The sequence below is a fragment of the Durotheca rogersii genome (genome assembly GCF_024521655.1).
Source record: "Durotheca rogersii strain YMJ 92031201 chromosome Unknown GGS23scaffold_7, whole genome shotgun sequence".
Lineage (NCBI taxonomy): Eukaryota > Fungi > Ascomycota > Sordariomycetes > Xylariales > Xylariaceae > Durotheca > Durotheca rogersii.
The window spans coordinates 780112-807927 of record NW_026251238.1 but is presented as its reverse complement, the minus strand read 5'-3'; the positions used below and the strand labels follow the sequence as shown (position 1 = coordinate 807927).

Here is a 27816-nt window from a genome sequence, read left to right as displayed (position 1 = left end):
ATATGAGCCCGATGCCACGTCTCGCGTTGTCATCATCCCCCCCCAATTTTAAAAAAGAATTACTTACGTGTCTACACACGTATTTGACATCCCCTTGTTAAGCATCCCGGAACATAGCACTCATGGAAGCCCTCGCGGCTGTAGGATTCGCCTCCAATGTATTGCAATTCGTCGAACTCGCCGCTAAGCTCGTCCGGAAGTCTAGAGAGCTCCAGCAGGATGCAATCTCGTCTGACCACAAGGACTACGCTGTGATCGCGACAAGCCTCAAAGGTTTGGCGGAGAGAGTGAGAGCCTCAGTGCAATCTGTCTAGCAAGCATCGACAACGGAGGCGCTTGATGAGAAGGTGTGTGGGATGTTCCCCTTCCCCTTATTTCCCCTGCTCGCTTTCGATTTTCTATTTGCTCAGCTTAGAGGTTGCTGACCATAAGGCTACAACTAAGAGAAAAAGACTCTCCAAATAGTCGACGGCTGCTGTAATCTCGCGGGCGAGCTTCTAAAGCGGCTAGAGGACTTGGGCCTTCTATCTCCCCCGGGAAATAAGAGTCGTATCCGCCGTGGTAAGACCGCATTAAAATATGTGTGGAATAAGCGGGAGATCGACGAGATCGCCGATAGGTTACAGAAGTTTGCGAGCCTCCTTTCTCTACACTTAACGGACCAGATCAAGCAGACACAGTGTGAGCAGCGTACATGGCAACCGAGCAAAAATCAGGTCCAAACCGTCCTGGACAAAGTGAACGGTATCTCCCCCTTGATCGAGAATCTCAAAGGGGACACTGATGCCAAGCTCGACGAGGTTGGCAGTTCAATCGCCGACTTAAAAACGCAGAACTCGCGATTCCATACCCAAATGTCACAGCAAAATTCGGTGGCCTGGCAGGGGGTGAACAGTAAGATCGGGGCCTTGGAGGGTTCGATTGGGACTATGATGCAGAAGCACTCGGATATTGTCGAGTCCCTTGCCACCATTCAGATACAAGGTTCCCAATTTCGTGCCTGGGCAACCCAGGCGCTTCCACAAGCCAATAATAGCCAGGCCTTTCTCCCCTTTCGTAACGTGTTGGGAACAATACTAGATGAATACCAGGATAAATTACTCGAAGGGGTGAACGTGAATTTCGGGGTGCCGTCAGGTCTGAGATCGCAATTTTGCAGGCCCAGGCCCCCAAGGTCTTGAGCAAGATGCAAACTGAAGCGGAAACGGAGGGCGACTCGGATACCAAATTAAACTATGATACGTCATACCCCTATTTCGAACCACGAGGCTGTCGACGACAAGAAGGTCACAACACCGTTATGACCTTCAGAAAAACATGGTCAATAGTTACGCGACTAGGGATATTCTCGCTTACAATTCGAGATAAATCCAAATTCGATCCTGTTAGGCCTCTAGTCAGGGTGCGTGAGCTGGAGGTTCACTTCGTCCCGTCCCTGGGCTGGTTCCCCAGAGGGTATTCAGTCTCATACCGCAGGACAACCGATGGCCGAGGAAGCCCGCAGTTCGGGTTACAGCTCAAAACATATCGTGTACTTCACAGCGACCACGATATATGGGAAGCCTTCAGAACCTGGGATTTGGACTTAATTCGCGAAATGCTTCGCCAGAAAATTGTCTTCCCAACGGACCATGACATATCCGGGCGGACCTTACTTCATGTAAGTAGCAACATCATGTTTTCTGCTACGGAGACTGTTTAAATGCCACTAATACGAGAAAGACTGCTATACTCTATGGCAACCTTGACGCCGTAAAAGCATTAGTTCAAAGTGGCGCCGATACCAACGACATTTCCGTGTGCGTAATATTGTCCTATTGCAAGCTAATTGAATGTCATCTGATGCCATCAGATTTGGAGAACAACCCATATGTCTCGCGATCGCACCCCTCCAGTTCTGCGGAAATAAACTAGGCCCTCAAATATTTTACTATCTCCGAAGCCTTTCTAATACCAATAGGGAGGATTTGTGGCTAAACGATAGCTTTGGTTTACGAATAACGGTAGAATTGATAAAGGGCAAATCGACTTATACGGCATGGGAGCTTTCCGACTGGGTGCGAACCTGCGGAGCTGAGGGTATCAACCTTGATGAGAGTATCGACCTTGACGAGAGTATCGACACTTCTTCCGTGAGGGCAGTAGGGGGTTTACAGACATTGATTTTTCTCATTCTCTGGAGTTCCAGGCTCTACAAACGTGTTTTCGCGTCCCAGGGGGTGTTCGACTGCATAGTGGACCAGATAATCGGCAGCTGTATATTAGAAGCTTCTGCTTCCATTCCCGTGGCCCTCTCGGCTGTTCTGCTCCTTCACGAAATATCGGCCGCCTTGCACCGGAGGAACATGCCCGACAGCACGATATGGCTGCCGCCGGTGCAACGGCCGCGTAACCGGATGACGATGCCGTACCGCCGCTGGCGCGTCGCCCCGAAACTACGTGGGACTTTGAGTTTCCTAGAGCACGTGGTGGCGCGGGGTGTGAAGCAGCGGCCCGAGGGCATCTTCGACGCCGTGGAGGGGAAGACTGTCTCGGCTTGGGCGCGGGAAATGGGTCTGACGGACCTCTGGGCCGACATGCTGGCGGACCACGGCTTTGACCCGGAGTGGGTTGCGGCCGAGGACGCGCGAAGGCAGCGCGTCGTTGTGGCGCAAACTTCAGCGCACGAGGTTAGCGTGGAGGCGGACGTGACGAAGGCGCTGGAGGTGAAGCCTCGAAAGGGGTTTGTTAACACCGATGGTTGAAGGCTGGAAAAGGGGCAGGGAGGTGGGCTGTTTGGAGGGTGGTTTACAAGCTACGAGGACGATCTTTTTATTTTTACGTATACATCTATGCTCTCGGATACGGAAATACGGAAACCAAGAAACAGGCCAGCTTTTAGAAATATCTAGGGAGGCTCGGTGGAACAGTAGTTCGTATAGGGATCAGATCAGCACATATTCTTCAGAACTTCGGGGTGCAAGAATTAGTTGTAATGCTGGCATAGGCACTACAGGAACGTACTGGATGTGTTCGTCATTGCCTTTATAGTTATTAGACACTCTTTCGCGAACTTGCTTTACATAGGTAATCAACTCCTACTTACACTACTCGCATGCGTATGAGAGCCATACGGTGGCAGCGTACCGTTAGATATCTAACCTAGCCGGCTCGATCAAGATTAACCTGCCCTACTTGTTTAGGACATGCTAAAGCGTCCTAGTCGCGAAGGGCGCAGCCCTTTTTCATCTCGACTTGTAAGCTAGGGGAGCGCGTGGTCTTCGATTTAAGGTACCGGCAATATGGTCGTTGGAGCTCCTATAACAACTTGGGCAAGATGTGGCTATGAGTTGAGCTCGCTACCAAGTTCCAGCTTCGGGAGTCTGAACTTGAGATGGATGCGGAAGTACCAGCAGGTAGTATCGTAGGGGCGCGCCAAAGAGGCGGAACACTAGTCAGGGGCAGGGGGGCTAACCTGGAGCCGACTCCACCATACTAGGTTGTCGGGAGGAACAATAGACAACTCGCCAAGGTAATCTGGCGAGGGCTTAGTAGATTAATGGCGGGCTACGTCATATATGCCATCCGGTATCGTCTGGGGTCATGGCTAAGACTTATAATTAGGAGTCATACGTCTGATGTGAGGGGCTGAAGTTGTGCCCGTCGAAGAAGAAGGGGCAAAGGAATCTGTCGACGGTTGGTTGGCTATGGGACGGGCCGTTCTCAGGAAAAGTTGCGGCACATTCGCATACACGGCAATACTCGGCAGCTACGACGAGGACCTACCTCTAGGAGATAGACAGGGCAGAGTTGGCTGTGGGCAGGGCCGGTTACCATTCGGCCGGCGTAAGACTAGGCACACGCTCGCTTTTCAAAGTAGCAGCGACAGAAGATCATAGCAAATACCACGTCCGGAGACGCAGACGCAGCAGGCCGCTCGCAGTTGACCACACGGTGAGATCCTAGAGATAGATATACAAAGATGCGAAGTAGGTGGGATAAATCCAGCGTGAAATCTGTATTGGTGCTCAAAAACCAAACCTGCGCCGAGCGAGGCGCGAGGAGTCTATGTTGCTTCGTAGCGGGACGGCCGATGTCGACGCTCGTCCCCTATGTCAGCGGTCCGATGCGGAGCTTGAGTGAAAAGGGGAGGAGAGACCGGATAGACTTCACCATAGAGATGTGAAGGCCGCCGGTGCCCCCGAATGCCGACGGTCGAGGGGTGATTACGATTATGGTTCCGGGCGACTCCTCGCGACGGTAGCGAAAACAAACTCGAGAGAATATGCTCAGTAGACCGGGCGCAGTGACGGTGGCCTAGTAGTCCTGGTCGGCGCTGTTGTCGTAGAACGAGTGCCGGCTGCCCCCGGTATGCCATTCCCACTCGGTCCAGTAATCGTCGTCGTGGGGGGACGGGACGACGCGGCTGCCCTCGTCGTCGTCCTCCGTCGGGGGCACGAACGCAGGGATCGGCTGGGCCGCCCGGTGCGGCGCTGCCTGCGTCGTATCTTTCGGGGGAAAATCACCACTATCGGCGCAGTCTGTCAGCCCGTTTCGGCATCCGCGGTGCTCGGGCATCGCGCGCGGGGGTTCTTACCACGTATCTCTCCGGTCCGAGGGAGTGTCCTGGGCGAATCCAGGCAGTGGTGGCCCGCGGCCCGGGGTCGGCCAAGTCTCGGGAGTTCTCGGCAAGGCATATTCGCTGGGGCTTTGGGGGCTCGACTGGCCCTCCTCTCGACTCGATACGAACGTCGCACGGCTGCCGTCGTCTCGAGGTGTGTGCGGCGGACTTACTGCTGGCGGTTGGGTGACTCTATTGCTGAGCGTGCTAAGGGATTCGGCAGCTAGGCCCGTCTCGAATTTCGTGCTACAGAGGGAAGTCAGCACGAGTCACTAAAGGTAATGTAGAAGCTCGATAAGGTCTCAGGTATTGCCGTAGAGGGACAGACGGGAGAGCTAGGGCTTGACGAGAGGAGAAGGAAGAAAGGGGGGTGAATGGGGGTTGCGTATTGAATAGAAGGTGAGATGTCATTTTTGATGGGGGTGGTGTCGAGGGTGGCCGACGAACTACTAGTGCTAAGGTAATGGTCCACTGGGGTACGGTCCGTGATGGATGGCTTGATACGGAGAGGGATTTGCATCGATGAGAGTAGGGAAGTATGAGCAGTCGTGGTGCAGAGGGGTGGGTAGAAACGCTATTCGAGGGGGAAGGGGTGGGATGAGCTGGTTGGTTGATGGTTGCAATAACCGCTAGCACTAGATAAAAAGATGAAGCCAACTGGTCGCGAAGGACGAAGCGAAGGTGGGCGCATACGCGAGCGTTTCTGGAGTCAGGGCGTAATCCCGGGTGGCAAGCCTCAGCGTTATCTCCCTCAACTGTTCCTGGCTAAGATTTCCCGCCTCCCAAGCGGCTCTTCCAAACTCCCTCAAGAACTCGGCCCACTGCGAATCGGTAGCCGAAGCCATCGCGGGATCCTAAGTTCTGGGCGAATCACGTTAGTGTACTGGCGCTTATCATCGTCGTTGTTGGTGGCGCTGGATGCTGTTGGTGCGGATTCGACGGCCAACAAGAACTCGACTTACCAGAACCAGGTCCGGAAACAAGAAAAATGGAAGTTACACACACAATATTGCGTCGAGAGATGGCCAATGCGGATTAGACGCACCGCTGTCGAGATGGCTGCCGATGTGTGATGGGAAGAGGCCAACTGCAGATGGTGGAAATGTAGGTAGTCTACAAGAAATATTCCCTGGAGCTGGCAGCATGCTAAAGAAGTATCGAGTTCCGAGGGCTAGAGGATACACGATACACGATACACGATACACGTACCTGCCTTTTTGCACAGAGTGACGGGTGAAGTACTGGGCTTGCCAGTCCATGTATTCAAGGTAGTCTTCCATTGTCTCTAATAACATGACTGCCGGTAGTAGACAATCAAGAGGAAGGAGGAGGGGCGGTGGTTAACCGGCAACCGGTCTACCAAGGATACCTAGAGAGATCCTATTCACTCGCGAAGCCCATGTATTGTTGGTTGTATTTGTGAGATGGTATGGAGTGAGAAAGGGGTGCCTTATAAATAAGGCTAGGGAAAGGTTCTAAGTACATACATGATAAGAATAGCGGTTAGCTATTCTGTTTGATCCTGTTTCGGCTCTTGTGAGCTTTTTCTTTCTCCCTCAAGAGAATCTCCCCGGAAAGAAAAACACGGAGGAGGTACTCTACGGGGAGAAGGAATTTGGGAAGGGCGAAAATATCGGAAGAGGGCCGCTGAAGTTTGGTCCGAAACCCGGGTCCAGGGGCGATCTCCTCACGGGGACTATCCGCACTTCTCCTCGTCGATGGAATCCTACTCCGGCGGAAGGGACAGCGCCCATCCGCTATGATTTACTATGGTAGGGAGAGCGGTAGTTGCACGAGGCCACAAGGGTGGAATTAATAGGGCCTTGGTTGTTTCGAGGCGCCAAAATCCTCGATTTACTCAATTTTACACCGGCAGTCGTGGTTTACTCGTGATTATACGTCGTCATGACGTCTCCAGGAGAAAGCTTCAACTTCAGAACGCCAGAGAGAGGGCCTCGGGACGAGGATATTGTAGATTGCCCCGGGCCCACTTGTAACTCCAACCCGAAGAAATCAACGCCATGGTATTGTACAGAAGTGTGCTGGTGGTTCTCTCCTCTTATGAGAACGCCGAGAAAAATCCACGTGAGTCATCGATCTCTATCAGCTCAGAGAGAAAAAATGAGGCGACACGACCGAGCACGCACAAAGCGCAACCCAACGAGTCTAGCGTGCTCTCGCCTCTGCGTCATGTCTAGCCTGCTAGGCCTTGCGAAAAGAGCACTCCGACGGGAATTGGGGGTGGGTGTGTGTGTTGACTGTCTTGAAGATGCTATAAGGAAAAAGGAGTCGTGTCCTTCACGCCTCGCCGTAGTACCTTCTGAGCCGTTTAGTATATGGTGGTAAGAATGGGGAAAAGAGAAGGGAAGAGTAGACATGGGACCTACCCTGGTGGTTCAAAATGATCTCCTGGTCCGGGTATGTCGTCTGATGCTAGGGCCAGGTCGGCTCCGTCGCCATTTCGACGCTGGTTGTCTTCTCCGAGGCGCGGACGTTTGGAAGGCTGTTCGTCGAGAGTGGAGTCCTCTTGCGCTAGGCTTGAAGAGTCTGCTTCTTCGGTAGGAAGTTGCATTGGCGGATTAATGGGTTTGAATGTAGGGATAAGTTCTGCGTTTCGAATTTCCTGGGTTTCTAGTGGTTCCTGCGGCTCGTTGACTTGACGGGGTTCGTGGGGTTCGTGAGCCTCTTGAGCTTCTTGGGCTTCGTGTACGCTACGAGGCTCTAGAATCTCTTGAGCCTCACGAACTTCCGGGACCTCTCGAGCCTCCTGAACCCCCTGGCCGTCACCCGGCGTCCCCGATGGCGACGTCGGGTTGAGATCCGTGATGGAAGCGGAAGGTTGCTTCCGAGGCCGTCCACGACCAGGACCCGGGCGCCGTGTGATGGGGTTCATAGTAGGATCCGCCCTGCGCTGGCTATCAAGCACGTTGCCATTGGTATCGGTTTTATGCTGGGCCCTGCGGAGGCCTTGAAAATGTTGGCTAATACGAGGTGATTAGCGTCCGCATCTCCCGTCTAGGGGAGCACGACGGCTCGAGGGATACAAGGGCCCGTCATGCGCCGGAGCTCTGGTCCCGAAACAGGAAGAACACTGATTGCCGCATAGCAGGCGCTCAGAGGAACGAGTATGTAGCCAGGTCTTCATAGCCGATACGGGGCTGCATTTAGACTACACCAGAGACGCATCCCCGAGCCGTCTGAGCGCGCAGCGGTATACGAAGGCCGGGATATTTACCGGATATGCGGGGGAGGACCCTGCCGAAGACTCGGCCCCGGGGAGACTCGAAGACGAAGTTCGGACGCATATCGGATATAAAAGGAAAGAAAGAAAAAAAATTCACTCACCGGCATCCCTCATTCGTGAAGCCGTAACCCAAGGAACGCATGTGGTTACCGATGGTCGTCCATTCTGCGCCACTTATCACGCCGATGTTCTTGACGGAGAGGATGGTGAAGAAGAGGTCCTTGTCAGCCCTGTCATTCCAGTTCTTATTCATCGTTGCGCTCTGGTGGGCTCGGAGGCGGGTATGAGGCCAGAGCTTCGAGAGATGAGATTCGGGGCGGGAGGGATAATAATGGTATTTGTTAACGGGTAGGGAGCGGGAGGAGTGGGAACTAGTATAGGGTGGCGTAAGGGTAAGTAAGCTTCACGTCCACGTGCGAATCACGGATATTGCAATAGAGCCTTTGAGAGGTTGAGAAGAGATGGGCAGAGAGCTTGAATTGGAGCTACCTGAATTACGCGGTCGAGAGCAATAGCGGGTCGAGTCCTTGGCGGCATGGCTAGGACTTTTATAGCAGGTGGCAGAGGGGCTGGCAGAGGGGTGGCAGCAGGGTTTGACAAGCGGCGGGACAGCCGCGAGGGCGAGAGAGCGAGAGAGAGAGAAGAGAGAGAGAGGGAGAGGAGGGCGAGAGAGGGAGCGAGAGGGAGGGAGGGATTGAGAGAGAGAGGGAGTGAGTGAGAAGAGAGAGACGACAGCGCGAGAACGAGAGAGGAAAAGGGACCGGCGGGAACAGGAACAGGCTCACAGCGATAACCAAGGTACCTCAGGTACCGCTAAGCCGGGCTAACCTCACATAATCCGTCGAGGTAGCCCGGTAGGTGTGGAAGTACCCGGTACCGGCTACGCAGCCCGGGGCGAGAGGAGGAGGTACTACGTGGTAACGTGAGGTAACATAATGGACGTGCGCCGACCAGAAAAACGAGCTGGGCGCATCGCGAAATAATACAGCGCACTCGGCGGGCCGCGAATATATATTTCTACTACCTGCCTCCCCTCCTGTAGGTACCTCCCAGGTAGGTAGCTACCTAAAGTACATCAAGTACCCGAGCTAGATTATATATGCTGACCGAAGGAGGTCTAGGTACCTAAGGCAAGTAGAATGGGATCCATGCACCCAGGTACCTACCGTACGTACCTAACCTGTAGCTCTTAATCTACTTGCACAGGCAGGAGGTATATAGGAGGTACGTACCAGAGAGTACGAATGTCCATACTCATAGCTACCTCAGCTGCCCCCATTGGGCGCGGCGAGGGCGGAACAAGCCGCACGGGGCATACCTCTCTACCACGCACCCAAATGAATGCGTAGATGCTGAGGATGCACGATGCAGGACTCAGGTAAGTATGGCGAGGAATGCTACCCTGGCGAGGTATCGGTTCGAGGTTGCTGTCGCCACGGTACCGAAACCTAACGCATGGCCGTGTGTTGAGGTTCGCATCATCTGTGCGGTCGGGAGGAGAGCGAACGGGTGAGGGTTGGGACGTGGCGGCGAGTAAGCAGGGCGCACCCCGGAGAAGACAGATGGGTTTTTAGTATCGAGGTACCTCGCGACCCATGGAAAGATGGGCGTTCTGGAATCCACCCTTCGCAGGCCCCGGTGCGCCTACACTGTTACATAGCATAACAGGCCTGCGTCGGGGCACGCTGGATTTGCTTCCGGCACGGCCATTTGTAAGAGGGAAATAATGCAGTTCCTGAGAGGACGCGCCGAGCATGTCGATACCTGCCTTACCTACCTGCCGTTAGTGCGTACGCCGAGACACACTCTCTCTCCCATGCCTCCGTCGGAGACGACGCCCTCCCAAACTGGCAACGCCGTCGCATGCTGAAACGTCACGTGAAATGGCGACGGGGACGCGAGAGACCAGTGCGCGCAGCTGCACGACCGAATGTCAAGTCTGACGCGTTACAGGCCTAACCCACTTGGTTCTCGCTCTAGGTATCTCTCTCTCGCTCCACGAAGGAAAAATTCGAATTCCTTCATTCCCCCTCTCTTCCGTCTCTTTCTTTCTGGCCCGCCCGCCGAGATTCGCTCGCTCGGCATCCGATTCGTCCGACACTCGAATCAACCTCGGTGTAACCTGCGCCATCATTCAGTTAATATCTTCCATTCGAAAAAGAAAAAGTAGAGACGGTGGAAGAAGAAAAAAAAGGTGCACGCAAGTCTCAGTATCCACAGGTGCAAACGCTGCAGCAATTATGCAATTAATCAATCAGCTCCCCTAGCGGGGTCGAGACTAGGAAGAAAAGAATGCGCAGATGTCCCGATGTGTGTGGTCTTCGGCTTCTCAGACCTCAAGTCCTCCCGTGTCTCTCCAGGTGGCGCCCGCGCCAATCCACCTTCTCTTCATTACCCATCGGCTAGCTACAGCACGAGCAGCCATCTCGACGCGCCACGAGCCGTTTTCCAATCCGAGGCCGTTTGCTCTCACATGTCCGTCCGAGGATCGTCTCCAAGACTGTACGAAGCTTAGGGGGCATCTCGAGGGCAGCAAGAGGGGCGACGATGCTGCTGACGCTGATGATGATGCTGGTGCGTGCTGCATGTCTTAAGCAGGGCATCTCGGCGTTTAATCAGTATCTGCTGCGATTTCGAACGCGCCCATCCCGATCCGGATCCCCCCGCCCAGCCTCCCTGGTTTAATTCCTCCTCTCGAGGCCTTCCATGACTCACACCCTCGACCCATTAATGCCCTTACTATGCATACAATCCCCTCCATTCCGAAGGGGCACTCGGCCCACTCGACCGCTTGTCGGACTCTGCAGTGGCGGTTGCCCAAAGTCGGCATCTCGCTTTGTTGATATGTGACAACAAACGGTTCCTGAAGCTAGCCTGCTCATGAGTGTCACGATCGCCTCTCTTCCCTTGCCCGATTGGTTTGTGAATGCCCCGGGAACTTGGGGCTGGAGCTCGGCGCTCTTCTCTCTCACACATGCCGGGATCGTGATTCTATATTACCTGTCTTCTCTCCCCACTGCAAACAGAGCCTGTCTCATGACCATTGGATTTATTTCGAACATCCTCAGCCGTAGCCCCCTTCGGCGCTCTTGTATAACCATCCCCCCTCACTACCTCCTCCCAGAGTTGGAGTACCCCATTACCGCTTTTTTTTTTCGGATCCTCGGGCGTATCGTTAGGTCGGGTCGGCTAAAGCTTTGAGACACAGAAACTCTCTCTCCAAGTAGCTTGGGTTAGCAATACACACGAGATGAGGACAGGGATCATAAACCACTTTACGCGGTGTGGCGCGTACCATCCCACTCTCGTGTTCATTCCTACCCCACCGGTCGGTTCCATCCCTTGAAATTCCCTGCCCGTCGAGACCAAGACGTAAACGACGCTCGCCCTAACCGGGAGTTGCTAGGCAACCTAGGCAACCGTGGCAACCATGTCTTTCATACCTCTCTCTGTGTTTCAATGAGACCATGGCGATGACGACGGCGGGATGGTACCCAATGGCTGGCCATGGATGGGAGCAAACCTAGTTTTCATGCAAGCACTTTAAAGCAGCCTTGTTGAGAACTCCTCCTTACCCTTCTCGTCCCACAAAGTCTCCAGAGAACCGAATGTGTATACATTCCCCCCTCCCCTTTCCGCCTTAGACCTTGCCCTTTTACCTGAGATGTATATAGATTCCCTTAATCCCCATTATGCCCATTATCCTGCATGTCAAACGGCCTCTTCCTCTTGCCACTGACGCCTCTATTGGTCTCCACTCCCTGTCCTACCTCACCTCACCATCTTCGATCGACGGCTTGATGTGATCCCTCAAACCACCCTCTAAGCTCCCTAGGAGCTTTATCTGGAAGCAATTGGCATATATTCTACCTCTACTCCCTCACCGACTTTCACGACTATTCTGATCGTGACTCACCCATTACATTCCAACTCCACATGTTCAGACTAGCCTTGAAGTCGAGGGCCCTCTCCTATCCTCTCACACTCAACTGTGCACTTTTTATTGAGAACGTTCGGCTGCCATAAACCTTTCCTCCGTTTTTTCTTCTCCAGGCTCTCCGACTCGAGAGGCTCTACCATTATGTCCGCCAACAATGACAATGCCATGACGAGGTTCCTGTTCGCTATCCTGCGACAGAAAAACCTCAAGGACGTGGGTTGATCCAAAACCACCTACGGATGGCCAATGGGTGTCACTAGATGGGACCAACTAATATAGTATGATAGATTGACTGGAACACAGTCGCCCACGACCCGATCCTAGCCCAGGAGATCACGAACGGCCACGCCGCTCGGATGAGGTATTCGCGCTTCCGATCCGCCATGCTAGGCCTCGAACCGACGCGGAGGAACCGCACGGGGCCGCCGAAATCCCGAGTCTCGAAGTCAAAGAAGGACCCGAAGGGGAAGAAAGACGAGGCCATCAAGTCCGAACTGGCGCCCCAACGGCCCCCGACCCCGCCCCCGCTGCCCGAGTCGGTGCTCCGGAAGATCAAGCAAGAGACGCCGCAGCTCAGCCTCGAGCCGCGACTCACTCCGGCGCGGACCCCGGCGCCGGCCTCGCTCGCGTCGCTGCCCAACACGCCCGGCCTGATGAGCGCGGCCGCCGAGATGCCGTCGCGGTTCCTCACGCCGTGCAGCGACCTGGACCTGTTCGCGCCGGCGGGGGCGCTGCCGCCCAGCCCGGGCAGCGACCTGGCCGGCGCGCCGCCGCCGCCGCCCGCCTTCGACTTCCACGGGCTGTCGGCGTGCCCCGAGCACGCCGACCCCGTGTGGCCGCACTCGCCGCTCGCGCCGCCGTGTGGCCCCTTCGCCCCCGCCTACCCCTTCGACGACTACGCCGGCGTCCTGTGCGAGCACCCCCACGTCCACCCCGCCCAGCTGCACCTCGGCCTCCCGACCCAGTCGATCGAATCCGACGCCGAGTACGCCGACGTAAAGCACGAGGACTGGGACCAGTACCACCACCATTGAGGCCCGCGTGGCCAGTGGCTCGTATGATGAGTCTAGTATCTGGGGTCCTGCGTAGCTACGAGGGCCTGTTATTCACTGGGGGCTTCTTCGCCGGCGCAGCATAATCTGCCGTGAGGATACTGCATCGTGATCTGGTTTTTTTGCATCAGTCTGGCTGTCTAAGGAGATTGGGTGGGGCATTTGGGCGGGGGTTCGGGGAACGGGACACTCGTCTCCTCTTTTTCATCCGGGGGTTCCATGTGTCCACTCACGTATTTTAACGCAGTATGCGTATGACGGCGACCTCTGTGGTACATGTTCATCCTATAAGACATGGTCGGAAGCGTCTTGAGTTGACATTTAATGAAACCAAAAAAGATCAAATATTTACGTGACGAGCTGACCAATTTGACTAGCTTCTGCTGGCGATTATCCGCAGGCGATGACTCCGATACGAATTGTGAGTTCCTCCCCGTGGACTTAATATTCATCTCTAAGTCTATGTGTTGATCTATTGCTCCCTCTTGTTTTAACCTAAACCCATCGGGCTCGTTGGCTTTCAAAGTACCTACAAACCAGCTTTGAGCTGTCAAACCGGCTTAATAGCCCCGCGGGTCTTACGTTGGCTAGCAAGACAGCGCCTTCCAAGGGCAAATTTAGTCAGACAGTGCCTCAGGGATGGATACATCTATAGATGAGAGTTCTATACCGCTTACTTGTCTCTAATATCCCCGAGTCTGCTATGTTAATTGGATGCTTAACTACGCAATGCAGTAACCCGCCTCCGGGCCGACTCTACACCCCCCTTTTTGTGTTTCCGCCCGCCCCCCGCCCGGTACAGTCCCGGCCAGATGACCCGGATTTAGTCGAGCTTAAAAGCATAGCCCATAATACATACGTCAGATCTCGTCTTGTCGGCGGGTTCGAGTACGTATCAAAACATGTCAGAGTGCTACTGGTATCGTTCGCCTCGGGGCAAAATGCCTGTCTCCTGCGCGGGGCTGTCGTAGAGGTTGCCGGCTTTGATGCCACTTTCCTTTCATTCCAGTGCCTATTCAAGTGACCAGATTAGCTTCTGACTGAACTCGCACCGGCCTGCGAAGGTAGGTAGTTACATAGACCGTGATACGGATAGCGGCCAATATATTAAGGAGATACGCCCGCGAAGGAGGGGCAGCGTTGAGAGACAATTGGTGTGCGATATCGAGCATCCAGGTACAGTTAATCCGCAACAGACAGAGGATCTCTAGAATATCTTCCACAAGGCCGGGCAAACTAGCTCGGAGCTCTTATCTCGGGTTGAGTAAAGCATAAGCGTAGCGATTGTTTACATCTCAGAGCAGATGTAGTCGAGGGCGTACTATTCGGTCGGACAAAATAGGGGCATGGGTCTCGACTTAGTTCCCTCCGGGTCTCTAGTGTTCCGTGATCGCTCGCGTCTTAGCCGGCTCAAGATAACTCTCCGCGATAAAGATGGTCTTGGCGAGGGGGTAGAAGAAACACCTTGTTGTCGCCAAAGTGTGGTTAAATATGAGGAGTATGTGACACTGTCTCGATATTACGCCAGCTGTTTGCCGGGTGCTATAAATTTTTTAAGGAGGATACACTCTAGTAGGGGAAGGAGCCTCATAATAACTACCTAGGTAAAATGTATGAGTAGTCAGATATGTTGACCTGCATATACTGAGAAGCTGCTGTTTATTGTTTCCCATGGTTACCAGCATTGGGCGGAATCACGCGAGGATCTGTTAATTATCGGTATTTTCCTCGTCAACCATCTCCCATCAACTTCTCTCAAACCTCCCCCCCTTCCATTCTTACGACAACCTCTTCCTCCCCTCACTTCTCATCATACCGAGAACTTCCGTCCGTCTAGCCACGCACTTCCGGTCATACCATACCAACACACGGCATCCACCATCCGATCGTCAACATCGGGCTCACATTGCCAACCAACAGGCTTCGTGAGATATCGTCCGTTCAGCCAATCCCCCGAGTAAGTGTTCATGATATGGTGTCACTCTCTCTTTCTCCTCTCGGGATTCCGATCTCTTATTGGGCACCGACTCAGCCATCGACCAGCTTCCTCCGTTTTCGATTCAACCTGAGCTTATCACATTTCTTCAAATCGTCAGTCAATCATTGCTATGGTAGCTTCTAACAATTGAAATATCTTAGCACCGCTTGTTTGACGAGCACATAACGCCGTGCCTATTGATATGGGCAAGATGGAGGTCACAACCCCCCAGAAGGGCCAGCCGACTCTCGTAAATGAAGAGAAAACTCCCAATACGGCCCTAACCCCCAAGACGGAGGCCAATGGATACAGCGTCCACGAGCAAAAGTTCTTCGCCACCATTTTCAAGTACCTTCCAAAAAACCTAGACTTGAACTGGGACGAGTTTGCGAGCGAGATGGGTCTAAAGAACGCATCAATTGCCAAGGTTCGCATAAGCAGCTTCTGTTACTTCATATTACCAACCTTGACCAGTGCTAACAGCTTGCAGACTCGATTCTCCCAAATTCGACGCAAGTTTGAGATTGGAAACAGTCCGGGAAGTGTATCAAGTACGCCTTCCAAGGTGACCAAGGCTAAAAAACCCCGAAAGACTAAGGCAGCTACGAAAGGTATTGGCAAGGATGTTGATGATGACGAAGATGACAACAATACCGGGGGTAAGGTGAAGGCTAAGGTTGATGAGAAGGTTAAAAAGGAGGAAGACGAGATTGGTGAAGAGGTTAAAAAGGAGGAGGACGAGGATGACATCAAGTCGTTCCTTTAAGCCTTAGTGGCTTACTCTGTGGTCTGAGCTCTGGGGTTTTCGATTAGAGGGAGAGTCGCGGCATCTGATGAATCGCGCGCTGATTTGTATGTTCTCCTGGCCGGATAGTAGGACATGCCTATGCCTCGATAATCCGATTCCTCAGTGAACCATGTCAACTTGACCATAGTCTGCTCTGATTGCTCAGATATTGCACAACGCGATGCTGACAGACGCCGAAAAGAGACCTTATGGAGTTTATCTCACTCAATTGGCATAGCACAGCACTGAAGCTCATCCTGCATGGCCCCTGCCCGCCGTTTCGATATTCTACCAAGTACTGTCAAAAGGTAACATGGACTATCTCCATGAGGTGTATGTTTAATATGTGGTGAGTTATGGGCTGGTATGTGAGGAGTGTAGGTGCCCTTTCCACGCAGTCCATGTTGCGTGGGTGCGAGTCCCGTATACGCACACTGTGTATCTCTCTGGTGATCAGGGGGGTAGTTGTTACAAGGCTACGATTTACCCTTTGGTAAACTACCTATCTGCCCTCTCCTTACTTCTTACTCCCCTAGACCAACTCCGTGCGAATATATAACCCAAACCTCACGCTTCACTTACCACTCACCACCCTTCCCTCTCTTTTACTTCAACCTGTTCCTTCTTCACCTACCTCTCAATACTCCATCATCCCCTCTACCGCGAGCAATACCAAGTCATTCAGTTACGGTCCGGATCTACATCCCGTATCTAGAGAATCAAGGTTCGTACCAATTATGACCAATATCTCTTTCGATTCTTTCGATTCGAGTAGCTCCTAGGGCGTGGCCACGTCGAGGGAAGGCACTGAGTGCGCCATCTTACTGCCCGCTCCCGACCAGCTCACCAATTGAAATCGGTCTAATATGTTGTCCCAGGATGTCTCACCAACAGAACCCCAAGGCCGATGTCGTGGATGAGGCGGAAGACAAAGGTGGCCTAACTCCCAAGGAATTTAAGCTTATTGATGCTGTCTACAAGCACGCGTCCAACACCTCGAAGCCCGTAACCGACTGGGTAGCCGTCGCTGCAGTTGCCGAGTACGCCAATTCTAAGTCAGCCAGAGACAGATTCTGGAAGATATGCAAAAAATTCAATGTGTGTCACCCCTACCGGATACTTATGCTTTCACAATGTGTCATCCATGAGCTTTCTACATTCTAAATCAAAAAGAAACGCTATATGAACTGGCATAGCTAATTCCTACTCCTATTCTAGTGGTTCCAAGGCACTATTGCTGATGAAGCCTCCACAAAGGCTACCAGCACCCCCAACACCAAGAAGCGTGCTAAATCGGTAGAGGAACCCGCAGGACTGGAGCTAGAAGGTGTTGCCAATAGCGGCGATGCCGAGTCAAGCACTCGCCCGAAAAAGCGCCGAACTACGCCCGCCAAGAAGAAGCCCATTATGCCTGAGAAATTTGATGAAAAGACGGAGGATGATCAGAAGAATGTGAAGAAATCGGAAGAGGCTGATTAACACCCCCCAGATCATGTCACCTAGATTAAGGACATCATGGCTTGGTCATATTGCCATTTCCCTAGACACTGTTGACCTAGTTGTTGGTCATTACCTTTACTAGAATTTCTGCTGCTAATATTGGGGGTCATCACGGTAGTCTACTGCCATGGTCATCTGGCAATAAAGCAATGATACGATGGATTTCCTGCATCTTTGACTCGCTCTGCGGTGGAAACTGAAAGACCTAAGCCAATACTAGCTCTCATCTTTGTGTTAAGCCTGAAAAGTCGTATCTAAGATATGTTCACGACACTCAAAGGTTGGCTTCGGACATTTCTGTATGCTGAAGAGGGAAACCCCTATAACTTTAGCCAGTGATCCTGACATCAACTGTCCGAAGAGCACCCAGGGTCCGTCCATTAGCTTGGCCAGGCTGGAGCATTACCAAACACAGCCCTCGACAAGCACCATTGTGACAGGTGTCATCAAGGCTCTGTTACTGAGACTACCGGGGAGCAACACTTCTCATACTGTCTAATAGTAGCCTTACCTCTACCATAAGGCAGGTATGAGTTTCTGGAATACCTACACAGCTGACAGTCACCTTCTTGTCAAAAGTCAATATTATTTAGATCTGAGGAGATCAGACGTTTCCCCGGCATCAAACCCTGATTTCCCCGAAACAAAGATTAGATATCCCATCTCTTGCCAAGTCCCCCAAGGTAAGCCATCAACATCTCCGTGGTCATCCATACTTCTCACCATCCTATTCTGCATATCAGTTAACATATCTACGAGCAGTCACTCTACTCCAGCCTATCAAGTTACACGTCGCAAAATGCCTCCTCTAGACACCGAGTCTCAGTTCAAGTTCCTGATCGTTTGTATCAAGCATTCGACCGCCGGCAAGGTGAGGACTTTTGCCTAGCACACGCTTTCATACCATTATGCCATGCGTTATCCCGCCTATCTCCTCGTACTAACCTCTAAGATAGGTCGACTTCGGTCGTGTCGCCGAAGAGTGTGAGATCGTCAGTAAGGGCGCCGCGTAAGTTTTGCCCCTCTAGTACTAACCTTGCGACCATCCCTCTCTCCTCACCCCGGCCCAAATCCGTCTATCTCCATGTCATATCTAGGTTCTTGGACGTGCAGCAAATTGGATTCCGTCCTAACGCACATCGTTAGAGCCAAACGGTACGAGCGCCTCATGAAGGCTCATGGCATTACGACCGGCGGCAGCGGCTCCGGTGGGGTCAAGAAGGAGGTTAAAGACTCCAAAGACGGCATTAAAACGCGTACTCCAAACAAGAAGCGTAAGCTGGCAGCAGTTGACGAGGGCGCTGGCGACGTCGATGAGCCCATAAAAACCGAGATCAAAGGTGAAGTAAAAGCCGAGGACATGGTGGCCGTGAAGGCAGAGCAGGAGAGCGGCGCGGGTCGTCTCAACGATGTTGATGCCGGTGCTGGCGGTGGTGCTAGCAGTGGTGGTAGCAGCGGCGCGAGCATCGATACCGCTGTTGCTGCACCCGCCGTGTTCGTCAACGGTCCACCGTCGGCCATAGGACAACGAAGCTTTGGCGGCATCGCGTCGTCGCCTTCGGGAAACGTGCAGGGTAACATCGACGACGGCAACGGCGATGAAGTCCTCGTCATCTCCGCCACGGAGAGGCGTGACGGCAGCAGCGTCCCAGCACACGGCGGTGACGACGGCCACTACAACTACCACAGCCACCAGCACCACCACTCACATCCGAATCCGCACTCACCCGCTCCGACGATCCCGGGGATCCGTTCATTTGACTACGCCGCTAACATGGGGTTCCCCCCGCAGATGAGTCCGACGACGACGACTACGACGACGGCGGCGGCGAAGATGACGCCACCGTCGCATAGTCCGCTGCCCTACGGCTTCCCGCCTAGTCCCTGGATGTACTCGCACAACTCGCATGGGTACCTCTAGCAAGTGTTCCCTAGACTTTTAAACGGGAAAGGAAGCAAGCTAGCAGGTACTTGCTTGCTCGGTGAGCTGGGACGTATCGTCGCCGAAAGAGGAGGACAGCCACCCGCAAGTCTACGGGTTATTTTCAACGAGTGGTATGTTTATACTCCCCGCTGCAGCGGAAGATTGCTCTACTCTGTTTCATACCGGTAGACTAATGATATTGTATGGACAGGCACGTTTTAGGGCGCAAAGGTTAAGGGGGTGGAAGATCGAGAGGAGTGGCACCTGCACTCTGTTGTTTCATGCCCGCATTTCACCATGTTCACTCACGGAGATCCAGTGGTGGCCAATCGAGACGATGCGCTCCTGGCGGATGAGTATTAGTTTATCCTTAGATGCCTTTGCAAAATGGGATCGCAGCCTGGTCGCGCCGGACGGCGATTCTTGTCCGGATACATATCAACTGACTGATTCAGACTCATCTTAAGGTCTGCCAAGGTTTCGTGACCCGAAAAAGTAGCAAATGGAGAAAATGTTGCCGTACTACGTAGTCCGAAGCATAAGATACCTGGTGGCGGTTCGAATTCTGTGCCAGGTGTTATCGCACCCAAGCCGTACAATCTTGGGTGCCTAGCTTGTGGCATCACCACAATCTCTAGATTCTGCCCCCTCCTAAGACTTCCAACGTGTCCCTGCATATGATTAAATACCTCCTACCTACTATAAACGCCCCGTAGCCTATCGCCTTGTTAGATTTGATGTCATCGCGGGGATCGTAATCTTCGGTGCGACACCCGCTGCCCGACTACTTTGGCACTGGATCACAAGTCCATACTACTTTTATCTTTCTATTTTTAGGCGATCTGATAAACGGGCAGTCCCGCATGTGGGGGCGGGTCTGAGGTCTTAGCGATTGATTGGCGCGCGCAACTGATGCAGGGATCGCGGGAGTCCCGCAAAGCGGGGTGTCGACGTCAATTTTAACCTCATCCCTTCGAGCCGCATCCCAATGCCTTGTGTACGTGTCGTACCGCTGGCCACTTTGTCGGTATCTTGTTGCGATTCCAACCATCATACCAAATAACGGGAACCCCTATTCGTAGAGGCATATCGTATGACTCGCATTTCCGTATCTCCGTGCTGCTGTAACGCCGAGCCGCGATCGTCCGACGAGGAGTTAATTCACAGCAGATAGCCCCGCTGCGATGCCGACAGCGTCCTACGTAGGCAGTCACATCTTAACGACTAGCCATTAAGTGAATATTTCACGCCGTGCCCCGACCCGGCGGAGCTTCTCGGGCGATCATTGACTCTAGGATGGCTATATTTACAAGCAGAACACATTCTGTAACCAACTTCTAGTGAAGCTACTGCATTGATGTCCCCTGCTGTCACCTGTAGGGTACACCTGAGGTTCTGAATGGGAAAGTAACATTACAATAGCTATCATATTCTATAGTAGAGTTGATCGAGGACAGGTTACCTTTAGCGAAGTTGGTAGGGTGGCTAAACGTGACATTGAATGGAGTTGTGAGTACTGCTGGTTGGGTTCGTAAATTGCAAATGGATGCTTGAACCGGCGAGGCACTATTTTCTTCAATATTATATCCTAGTAACTTTTCACGTGAATTCAATTTGTCTATTACTATTAGCCTGTGAATTGCTGTGATGCCTTGGCAGTCCATCAGCTGGCACAGTGTGAATATTTTGGTGAGGTGTTGGGTGGCGGATACTAGGCATTCAACCGCTGGTAAGTCACACAGGTGCTTCAATTGAAAATATATTGACTGCTTGGTATAGTTGAGACGCATGGATTGTGGGAATGGAAACTCTACTAATAGTCACACGGTCATCTCTCTGGGAATCTATATAAATGAAATTTCCCGTCGCCTTGTCTCTTCTCCTCGTCTCCCCTAAACCTCACCACCAAGCAACAGATACAGAACCTATCCAGCAGCCACGCCAAACAAGCTGTGATAATCTTCATCTCGGACCAGTAAGTACTCTCTTCTTGGCATACTGACACCTGCCTCCCATCATCTCCCTCTGGTTTCCCGGCCACCACTCGCTATCCTGATACCCTGATACTGCCCATCCTGTTGAGTCTCCCGGCTCCGGTTTTCTGCCACATCCGGAGGTTCACCGCTTTCCTTGCTAAGGAAACCCACCCGAGCCCTTCCCACATTACCCCGGATCTAACCTCCGCGATTCAACATCCCTCTCCCTTCCTCCGACAAGTTCTTTTTTTTCGGGCAAAAAGTCCCCCTTCCCAAAACACCAAAACGTTCACTACCTGCCTGCCAATATCTACCAGGATTCCTGCCCAGCCATACATACACTTCTCCTGAATTCATTTCTTTCCTCATGCAACATCGTCACTTCTCTCGCCGACTAACACACTGTCTTTACCAGATCTCTCCTGCCGATCTGCGACAGGTATGTATTATTTGCAAAATCGCGTTTTATACCCCTGGTTTGGATCTTTCACTTCTCATCTGCACCCCCACCCCTTGCGACATTTCTCTCCAGCACTTCCTCGCCCTTAACCGACATTCTATCGCGTTGCCATTCTCCAATGAGAAATACGCTACCTGCTACAACTAATTTCAGAACATCTCCCCCTGTCGCTGTAATTTTACTGCCTTGAGAATTCATTTGCCTCCCTCTTCCAGTCACCACAACTCCCCATCCCAGGCATTCACATCGCCCCACTTTTACCACAGACAACCATTCTTCCCACTAGTCACCAACTATCAACTTACCTTCTCACCTCAACCTCAAGACTACTTAAGAAGCCTGCCCTCCCCTCAAAATGCAAAAACTTCTTCCCCCATACTACACACTCCCAGTTCATCAACCTCAACCCATATCACCAGCTTCCACTCCCAGCCACTTCGGCCTACCAAAACCACCACTAACTCGACATCAGAAAACAAATTCGGCCATCACTGTAGGATTATTCTCAACGCGGTGCCCACCCAGGCCAAGCCCTCGGTCCACCAAGCACCCAAGTCTCACTAACCGGTCCACGCGATGGCGTAAGTTTCCCTCCACTCCCACCAAGTCCTATACTGCCTTTCCTTCTCTCAAATCTCGTCATCCTACCCAGCCTCCTGTTAACATCTACTGACTTCCGCCACTAGTCCTTTCCGTTTCGGGGGGCCTTTGGACAAGAACCCCGGGGGCCAGGATCCGGTCACGCCCCCCGATAGCGCCGTCCGCTGCCCCGACATGGACCGTAAGTTCTATCACCAGCCAGCACCACCTCCTGCCTTACGTCTGCTGACTTCGACACTAGGAACCGCCAACGACGCCTCCTTCGCCACCAACCACACTCTTGCCAACGGGCAGACGGCTCGCGTTACTTACACCTTTGGCGAGATCAACTCCATGTGGGCCACTCTTCAGGACGCTCGGCGCGAAGGGCTTTTCCCCACTACTACGGCCACCTTCAACGATACTCGCGCGGTTATCGAGGACTACGGTTACTACATGAGCCTTCGTTCCCTCCGCGGCGACGCTCCGCCCGACCAGTGGCCCGACATGCCTGAAGTCGCCGAGTCCCTAACTCAGATCACTCGGGATATCCGCGCTCGCGATAAGGTCGCGGCCAACGCCTCCGAGAGCGATCGCGTTCGCGCTCACGTCAACAACATGATGAGCGGTGTCAATGCCGAGGCTCGTCTTTACTCGATTGTTCAGCATGCCGTCAATTATGCCCACCAGAACGGATCTGGCGAGCAGGCCACTACTCTTACTGGCCAGACCATGGCTGCTCTTCTCGACGGAATTCGCGGCGTCATCACTGAGATGGCTGGAAAGGGCACTCACAACGTCAATGGTACTAACGTTGATGCTGTCATGGAGGATGTCTTTGGTGTTATTGATATGGCCCTTAACGAGAATGCCAACAAGGTTGATGGCCAACTCAACCGTGTTGATGGGCAGATTATGCATCTCGATGCCATTGTTCACCATGTCGGCGCTATCGATGGGCATGTTCACTCTCTTGGCAACAACCTCAATGCCATGAGCACCCTTCTCAACTCGACCAACGGGAACGTGGTTTCTCTCAACACGCAGCTCGGTCTCCTTCAGAGCATCGTCAATCTTCTTCCTCAGATGATCCAGCAGGCTCTCGAGGATGTGCTCCCTCAGGGCATTCAGCCCATCATTACTATTCTCGAGCAGCAGCTAGGTGTTGCCTTGGCCAACCGTATCGGAGCAATTGCCGCCGCGAACAAGAAGGCCCGTCGGGCCAAGAAGTTCTCTAAGTTCCTCAACTTCTTTAAGAAGCCCTCCGACAAGGGCGACCGGAAGGACGGGAACGGCGACAAGGACTTCGGGCCCGGGGCCGGCTTCGGCGGTGGCATTGCTGCCTAAGCAATGCGCCACACACCTTTTATCCCCACATGATATTCCCCCCTGCGTTGGATCCATACTAGTACTGTTCTATTAGTGTAAACGTCTTTATATCTCCACCGGAGATCACCTTTGGAGTTATCAGGTCGACGCGGTCCTCTGATCCTACCGAATGCACTAATCAGCCCACCCCGCATCGTCGTCTCCTCGGCACTTATGCGGGAGGGACCGCATCTTCGGAGGACCAAATCGTCTGCATTTACTCAGTACATACGTTTTGCTCACAGCAATTGCAAGTGAGTTTAACCCAACCCCCGACCCCTTTCTCTCCGGCCGACGACTGACTAACCGCCAACTGTTGCAGGGACAAGCTATCCATATTCGGGCACGGTATTACGACGATTATGACCGACACGATCACTCCTTTGGTACATAGAGCAGGAGGGAAGAAATCGCGTTGTGGTGTATGATAGGTGTCCCCGCTGCACAGCTTCCAGGGGTCTTTGGAGGCTATATCTTACTCATTATACTTACCAAAAAAATAAAGAAAAAAAATAAAACCCAAAACGGGGCCAGTCTTGATTGTAGCAACGTGACACGTAAAGATTGTGGTGATTTGATGCTTTCGTAGTTCGTGTTTGAATGCGCATGTGCTATGTGCTGAAATCTGGCTATGTCTAGCCCGCAATCCTATCCCGGAACAAGTAGGTACGTCATCGGCACTCGGGACTAGAGTATCCCCGTATTGTAGGGTCTTTACGATGTGCGAGAACTCAACTTTCAGTGCGGGCTTAACTCTGTGTCTCCTAGAGACTTGGTTAAATAGTCGGCGCGGGTGGTGGTTCTGGCTATATATGGGCTTTTCTTGAGCACGCGATATCGTTATTTTATGACGTATGGGGTTGTGACGTATGGAGTGGTGTATCTCATTAATGCGCAGCGGCCCGCGTTGCCCCAGCCCGTTGGTATCCCCAGCTTTTAGCCTTGGCGTATAATTGGCAATGGTTTGGTGGGACCGGAAGGTACTTACAACATGCGCTTGTCTTCCGGTTCTGAGCCGTTTAGCGCCCCGTCTACTTCGAATTCCTTGCTTCTTCGCTCCAGGTGCTTTCAAGGCTCTCGATTTTCAAGATGCCCTGCGCCGGGTTTCGGAGTTGATATTGAGTGTTGAAGTTGCTTGCGTAGGAGTTAGGTTGTGGCCCTCATCTCTACCCTGTATCGATGATGACATCTTGGGCCCGGGGAACAGGCGCCTGGGAACAGATGTGGGGTTCTCTTTGCCGGGACGTGCCGCAGGTGCTATTTTTACTCATACACGCGAGGTAGTTGGATTGCCCAAGACTTTAAAAATACGGAATGCTTGATTGGATTCCATGTTGCCCCGGGGATTGACCACTAAGATGCCTAGTAATACCGAACGTTGAATAGAATGTCACGTTTGCGAAATACCCTTACTGAAAAATACGGCTATCTGTATCCTTTGTGCCGCCGTCGTCGCGGGCCCGTCTAATGATCTATACATAGGTCGAAAATAGACGTTAAATATACTCACTCACTCACTCACTCACCCTTACTGAAATAAGGCCGACTACAAATCCGTTTTTTTCCTCGTGTAGCTATGCGACTCCACGACCCCTGTTCCACGTACTCTTATTCCTCTGTCTCAAAGTCCCACCCTCAAGAGAATCCTGGAGCTTGATATCGACGTCTAATTGATACCGACCTTGCGTTAAACACATTGGCAGGGGGCAGACAGCTATCATATCCGAGTACCGATGTTCTGTTTCAATTGGCGCAAAGGGAGTCGGGGAACCGACCTGATCAGCTTCTCATGCATCATGCAGAGTCGACTTTCCCTTTCCGTCAATCATCTGGAGTAGCTCCCCAATCAGTAGCGGCGCCAAGTCGCGACGGAAAATGACAGACCACGTCGTATATAATGTTGCTTTTAGAAAGTTCTGCCGATCAATGGGGCAAAACCCAAAGGTAATGGCCGCGGGTTGACTACGCCATACCGCGGACACCACTTTCCACCCCGCCAAAAAGAGGAGGGGGGGGCGGGAGGGGACATCGAAAACCCGACGTGCCCGGCGACCAATGCTATCAATAGCACCATACTGCTTCTGTTTCTAGCGGGTCTCAATCATTACTTACTGACCCTGTTATCTATTGCAATGCAATGTGCCTCTTGGCAGCACCTTAACCACCCCAATATCTACAGCAACCCGACGAATAGTCCACAAACACGCTCCATTGCCCAGTTAGCCCTCCTTAAACAGGGGGAAGGGAGGAAGAACCTGTGTCTATCCGCCGTTGAGCAGTATCCGCATACTACAATATTTAACAGATGACTACCATCATCCAGGCTGGTATGAGGATATTTAGACGTGGTTTACCGATGTTGATCCCGAAATTCGAAAGTGACACATCTATGGTGCGACACTCGCCCCTAGCATAGCGCCAGCTGCTAATTAGTAGGTAGGCGACAAGACATCTCCATCTAGCACAATAAACAGCCATATTTGGTAAGAACATAGTATATATTGACTTATAAAATCACTTCATGTACACCTTATTGATCTGTCTAAACTCCCCAAAGCCAAGATGTATTTGCATTAAACTCGGGGTTGAGAGAGGAACCGCGCGAAGGGATGGGAATGACATATGAGGGCCCCTCGTATCCCGTGTCCGACCTCGAAGGCCCGATTCCTAGAAAAATAGCCCCCGCTTCAATCTGTATCCCTGATAATTGTGTCCCGGTCCTCGTTCGCATTCCCCCCCTCCCCTGAAACCAAAGAAATGAAAAACCCTCCTTATTCTGCATCGCATTCGGTCGTGGTGCGCCCGCCATTATGGCGCACCGCCATCAGCGCCGGGGTCGGGATCGCCCCGGTGTATGCAGCTTATGACTGGTCTTAGCTTTCGGAGTATAGCCTCTTGCCTCGAGCGGGGGGCGGTGAAGCGTCCTGCCCTGGTGTCGCCGACGCTGACGGCGACTTGGCGGTTGCTCTGGGGGGTGACGTCGGACTCAGCGGGGAGGCTCATATCATCGCAGAAATCGATCTTGACGTCGTAATCGTTGTCGTGCCTGGGGTCGACGCAGCTAAGGACAAACCTGAACTCTTTGATGCCCGTGAAGTGGTACTGCTCGTCCAAGGACTCGGTATCCGGTATGTCCACGTTGAGGTAGACCCTATTCGGTAAGTACGGCAGGCCCGAAACCATCAGCGTGTTCACCAGTATCGTCCCGATCTTGCCGAAGAGTCAACTCGGCAACGGCGCCGGCCTCGTCATGTGCGGCAGCCAGCGGAAGCCGGACGTCGAGATCGCGATGGCCGGGATCCGGCGCTCGCGCACGTGAACTTGGCCGCGTTCGCCGAGCCCGAGTATAACGTGTCGTAGGTGAGGTGGTTGAGGACGGTCGGGCCCGCGGCCACAAGCTCAGGCACGGAGCCGTTCCACACCTCGGGGCGGAAGACGGCGATTCCGTAGCGGGCGGGCTGCTGTCACGGGCAACGAATTCACCCACTCGCAAGATCGTGGTTAGCCCTTTTATTTAAAATTTTCTTAAACCTGCAATACTTCGAGGCGGCTCTTGTGCCTGCGGAGGTCGAGTACCGCCCATCATATTGCGACACGAACGACAGCGAAGAATCCTGGAAGGGGCTTACGTTCAGCTGCGGATCGACGTTATCAGCACCATAGGCGCCATGGATCCCGCGGCAGCTGTCATACTGACACGGCACGCCCCGCCAGATGGGTTCTACATCGAGGTCGCCTAGAGAAATCGTTATTTACTGAGTCAGGAGCATATTCGAGGCACCGCGAAGGCACCACCGGTTCTGCGTATGGTAATTTACTTGCCTCGAATTTCTCGTCGGGGGGGCGGGGGGCATGCCGATAGGAGCATGTCGTGGCCTGATTCGCGGAGCGAATCGAACAACGATCAGGTGTAGAGCTCGTCCCAACCATCTTCGTTTGTCAAGAGGATGCGCACAGCCTGCTCCCAAGATGGGTAGCAGGGCCAGGACGAAGGGAATACGTATTTGCATGATGAATGCCGGTGATGCCCAATCGTATGGTATAAGATATCGAAGGACACCGACGGTTCTCAACCGTATGATATGGGATATCGGGGGAAGTTGAGGATATGGGACGTCGAAGGGCGTTTGTGACGCTCAGTCGTATAGTATCGAGTCCGGTAACCAGCTGTGAGAGGGATTAAATACTTGCCCCTACCTGAGCACCGTGACTTACTATGACGACTCTCACGTCTTAAAGATGCTTGAGTTACGGACTACGTAGCCGTACGCACGCTCCGGTGACTCTTTTCAAGCGAACAACCCTTCTTCCGGCAGCTATCTTTATGAGTACTGTAGCACATTGTGGAGTCATAGCGGGGCCATGGCTTCGCAGTATGCATCCGGTGTAGTGGCTCTCACAAGTTAGG

The 27816-nt window shown here is 52.9% G+C and overlaps 9 protein-coding genes across 9 annotated transcripts; 6 read left to right on the top strand and 3 right to left on the bottom strand.

Annotated features, from left to right (window-relative positions):
* Window positions 1-122: 122 nt before the first annotated feature.
* On the top strand, window positions 123-2744 carry GGS23DRAFT_595845 (uncharacterized protein; the record flags this gene model as incomplete). Its single annotated transcript, XM_051518382.1, has 5 exons — window positions 123-273; window positions 445-1109; window positions 1160-1660; window positions 1723-1799; window positions 1853-2744. The coding sequence occupies 5 exons, from the start codon at window positions 123-125 to the stop codon at window positions 2742-2744; spliced, it is 2286 nt and encodes a 761-aa protein (XP_051372918.1).
* A 1552-nt stretch (window positions 2745-4296) lies between these two features.
* GGS23DRAFT_595844 (uncharacterized protein) lies at window positions 4297-5445 on the bottom strand (the record flags this gene model as incomplete). The annotated part of the gene is made up of 3 exons (XM_051518381.1): window positions 4297-4507; window positions 4577-4846; window positions 5294-5445. The coding sequence occupies 3 exons, from the start codon at window positions 5443-5445 to the stop codon at window positions 4297-4299; spliced, it is 633 nt and encodes a 210-aa protein (XP_051372917.1).
* A 1403-nt stretch (window positions 5446-6848) lies between these two features.
* On the bottom strand, window positions 6849-8238 carry GGS23DRAFT_487469 (uncharacterized protein). Its single transcript, XM_051514364.1, has 3 exons — window positions 7946-8238; window positions 6988-7581; window positions 6849-6920 (listed from the first exon to the last, which is right to left on the bottom strand). The coding sequence occupies exons 1-3, from the start codon at window positions 8095-8097 to the stop codon at window positions 6899-6901; spliced, it is 768 nt and encodes a 255-aa protein (XP_051372916.1). The 5' UTR covers window positions 8098-8238; the 3' UTR covers window positions 6849-6898.
* A 3247-nt stretch (window positions 8239-11485) lies between these two features.
* GGS23DRAFT_487498 (uncharacterized protein) lies at window positions 11486-12989 on the top strand. Its single transcript, XM_051514365.1, has 2 exons — window positions 11486-11997; window positions 12072-12989. Exons 1-2 carry the CDS (start codon window positions 11926-11928, stop codon window positions 12816-12818), a joined length of 819 nt encoding a protein of 272 aa, XP_051372915.1. The 5' UTR covers window positions 11486-11925; the 3' UTR covers window positions 12819-12989.
* A 2036-nt stretch (window positions 12990-15025) lies between these two features.
* GGS23DRAFT_595841 (uncharacterized protein) lies at window positions 15026-15580 on the top strand (the record flags this gene model as incomplete). Its single annotated transcript, XM_051518380.1, has 2 exons — window positions 15026-15241; window positions 15305-15580. 2 exons carry the CDS (start codon window positions 15026-15028, stop codon window positions 15578-15580), a joined length of 492 nt encoding a protein of 163 aa, XP_051372914.1.
* A 900-nt stretch (window positions 15581-16480) lies between these two features.
* GGS23DRAFT_595840 (uncharacterized protein) lies at window positions 16481-17080 on the top strand (the record flags this gene model as incomplete). Its single annotated transcript, XM_051518379.1, has 2 exons — window positions 16481-16699; window positions 16820-17080. 2 exons carry the CDS (start codon window positions 16481-16483, stop codon window positions 17078-17080), a joined length of 480 nt encoding a protein of 159 aa, XP_051372913.1.
* Window positions 17081-17900: 820 nt separating this feature from the next.
* On the top strand, window positions 17901-19022 carry GGS23DRAFT_595839 (uncharacterized protein; the record flags this gene model as incomplete). The annotated part of the gene is made up of 3 exons (XM_051518378.1): window positions 17901-17972; window positions 18058-18110; window positions 18248-19022. 3 exons carry the CDS (start codon window positions 17901-17903, stop codon window positions 19020-19022), a joined length of 900 nt encoding a protein of 299 aa, XP_051372912.1.
* Window positions 19023-22037: 3015 nt separating this feature from the next.
* GGS23DRAFT_620030 (uncharacterized protein) lies at window positions 22038-23387 on the top strand (the record flags this gene model as incomplete). Its single annotated transcript, XM_051521068.1, has 3 exons — window positions 22038-22042; window positions 22148-22242; window positions 22303-23387. The coding sequence occupies 3 exons, from the start codon at window positions 22038-22040 to the stop codon at window positions 23385-23387; spliced, it is 1185 nt and encodes a 394-aa protein (XP_051372911.1).
* Window positions 23388-26216: 2829 nt separating this feature from the next.
* On the bottom strand, window positions 26217-27338 carry GGS23DRAFT_620027 (uncharacterized protein; the record flags this gene model as incomplete). The annotated part of the gene is made up of 4 exons (XM_051521067.1): window positions 26217-26559; window positions 26724-26869; window positions 27038-27144; window positions 27227-27338. 4 exons carry the CDS (start codon window positions 27336-27338, stop codon window positions 26217-26219), a joined length of 708 nt encoding a protein of 235 aa, XP_051372910.1.
* Between the last annotated feature and the right edge of the window lie 478 nt (window positions 27339-27816).

Coding starts and splice junctions, on each gene's coding strand:
- GGS23DRAFT_487498 (XM_051514365.1), top strand. CDS start 11,926: ATGTCCGCCAACAATGACAATGCCATGACGAGGTTCCTGTTCGCTATC. Junction 11,998..12,071: donor GACAGAAAAACCTCAAGGAC/GTGGGTTGATCC, acceptor ATAGTATGATAG/ATTGACTGGAACACAGTCGC.
- GGS23DRAFT_487469 (XM_051514364.1), bottom strand. CDS start 8,097: ATGAATAAGAACTGGAATGACAGGGCTGACAAGGACCTCTTCTTCACC. Junction 7,582..7,945: donor TTCACGAATGAGGGATGCCG/GTGAGTGAATTT, acceptor ACCTCGTATTAG/CCAACATTTTCAAGGCCTCC. Junction 6,921..6,987: donor GATCATTTTGAACCACCAGG/GTAGGTCCCATG, acceptor TAAACGGCTCAG/AAGGTACTACGGCGAGGCGT.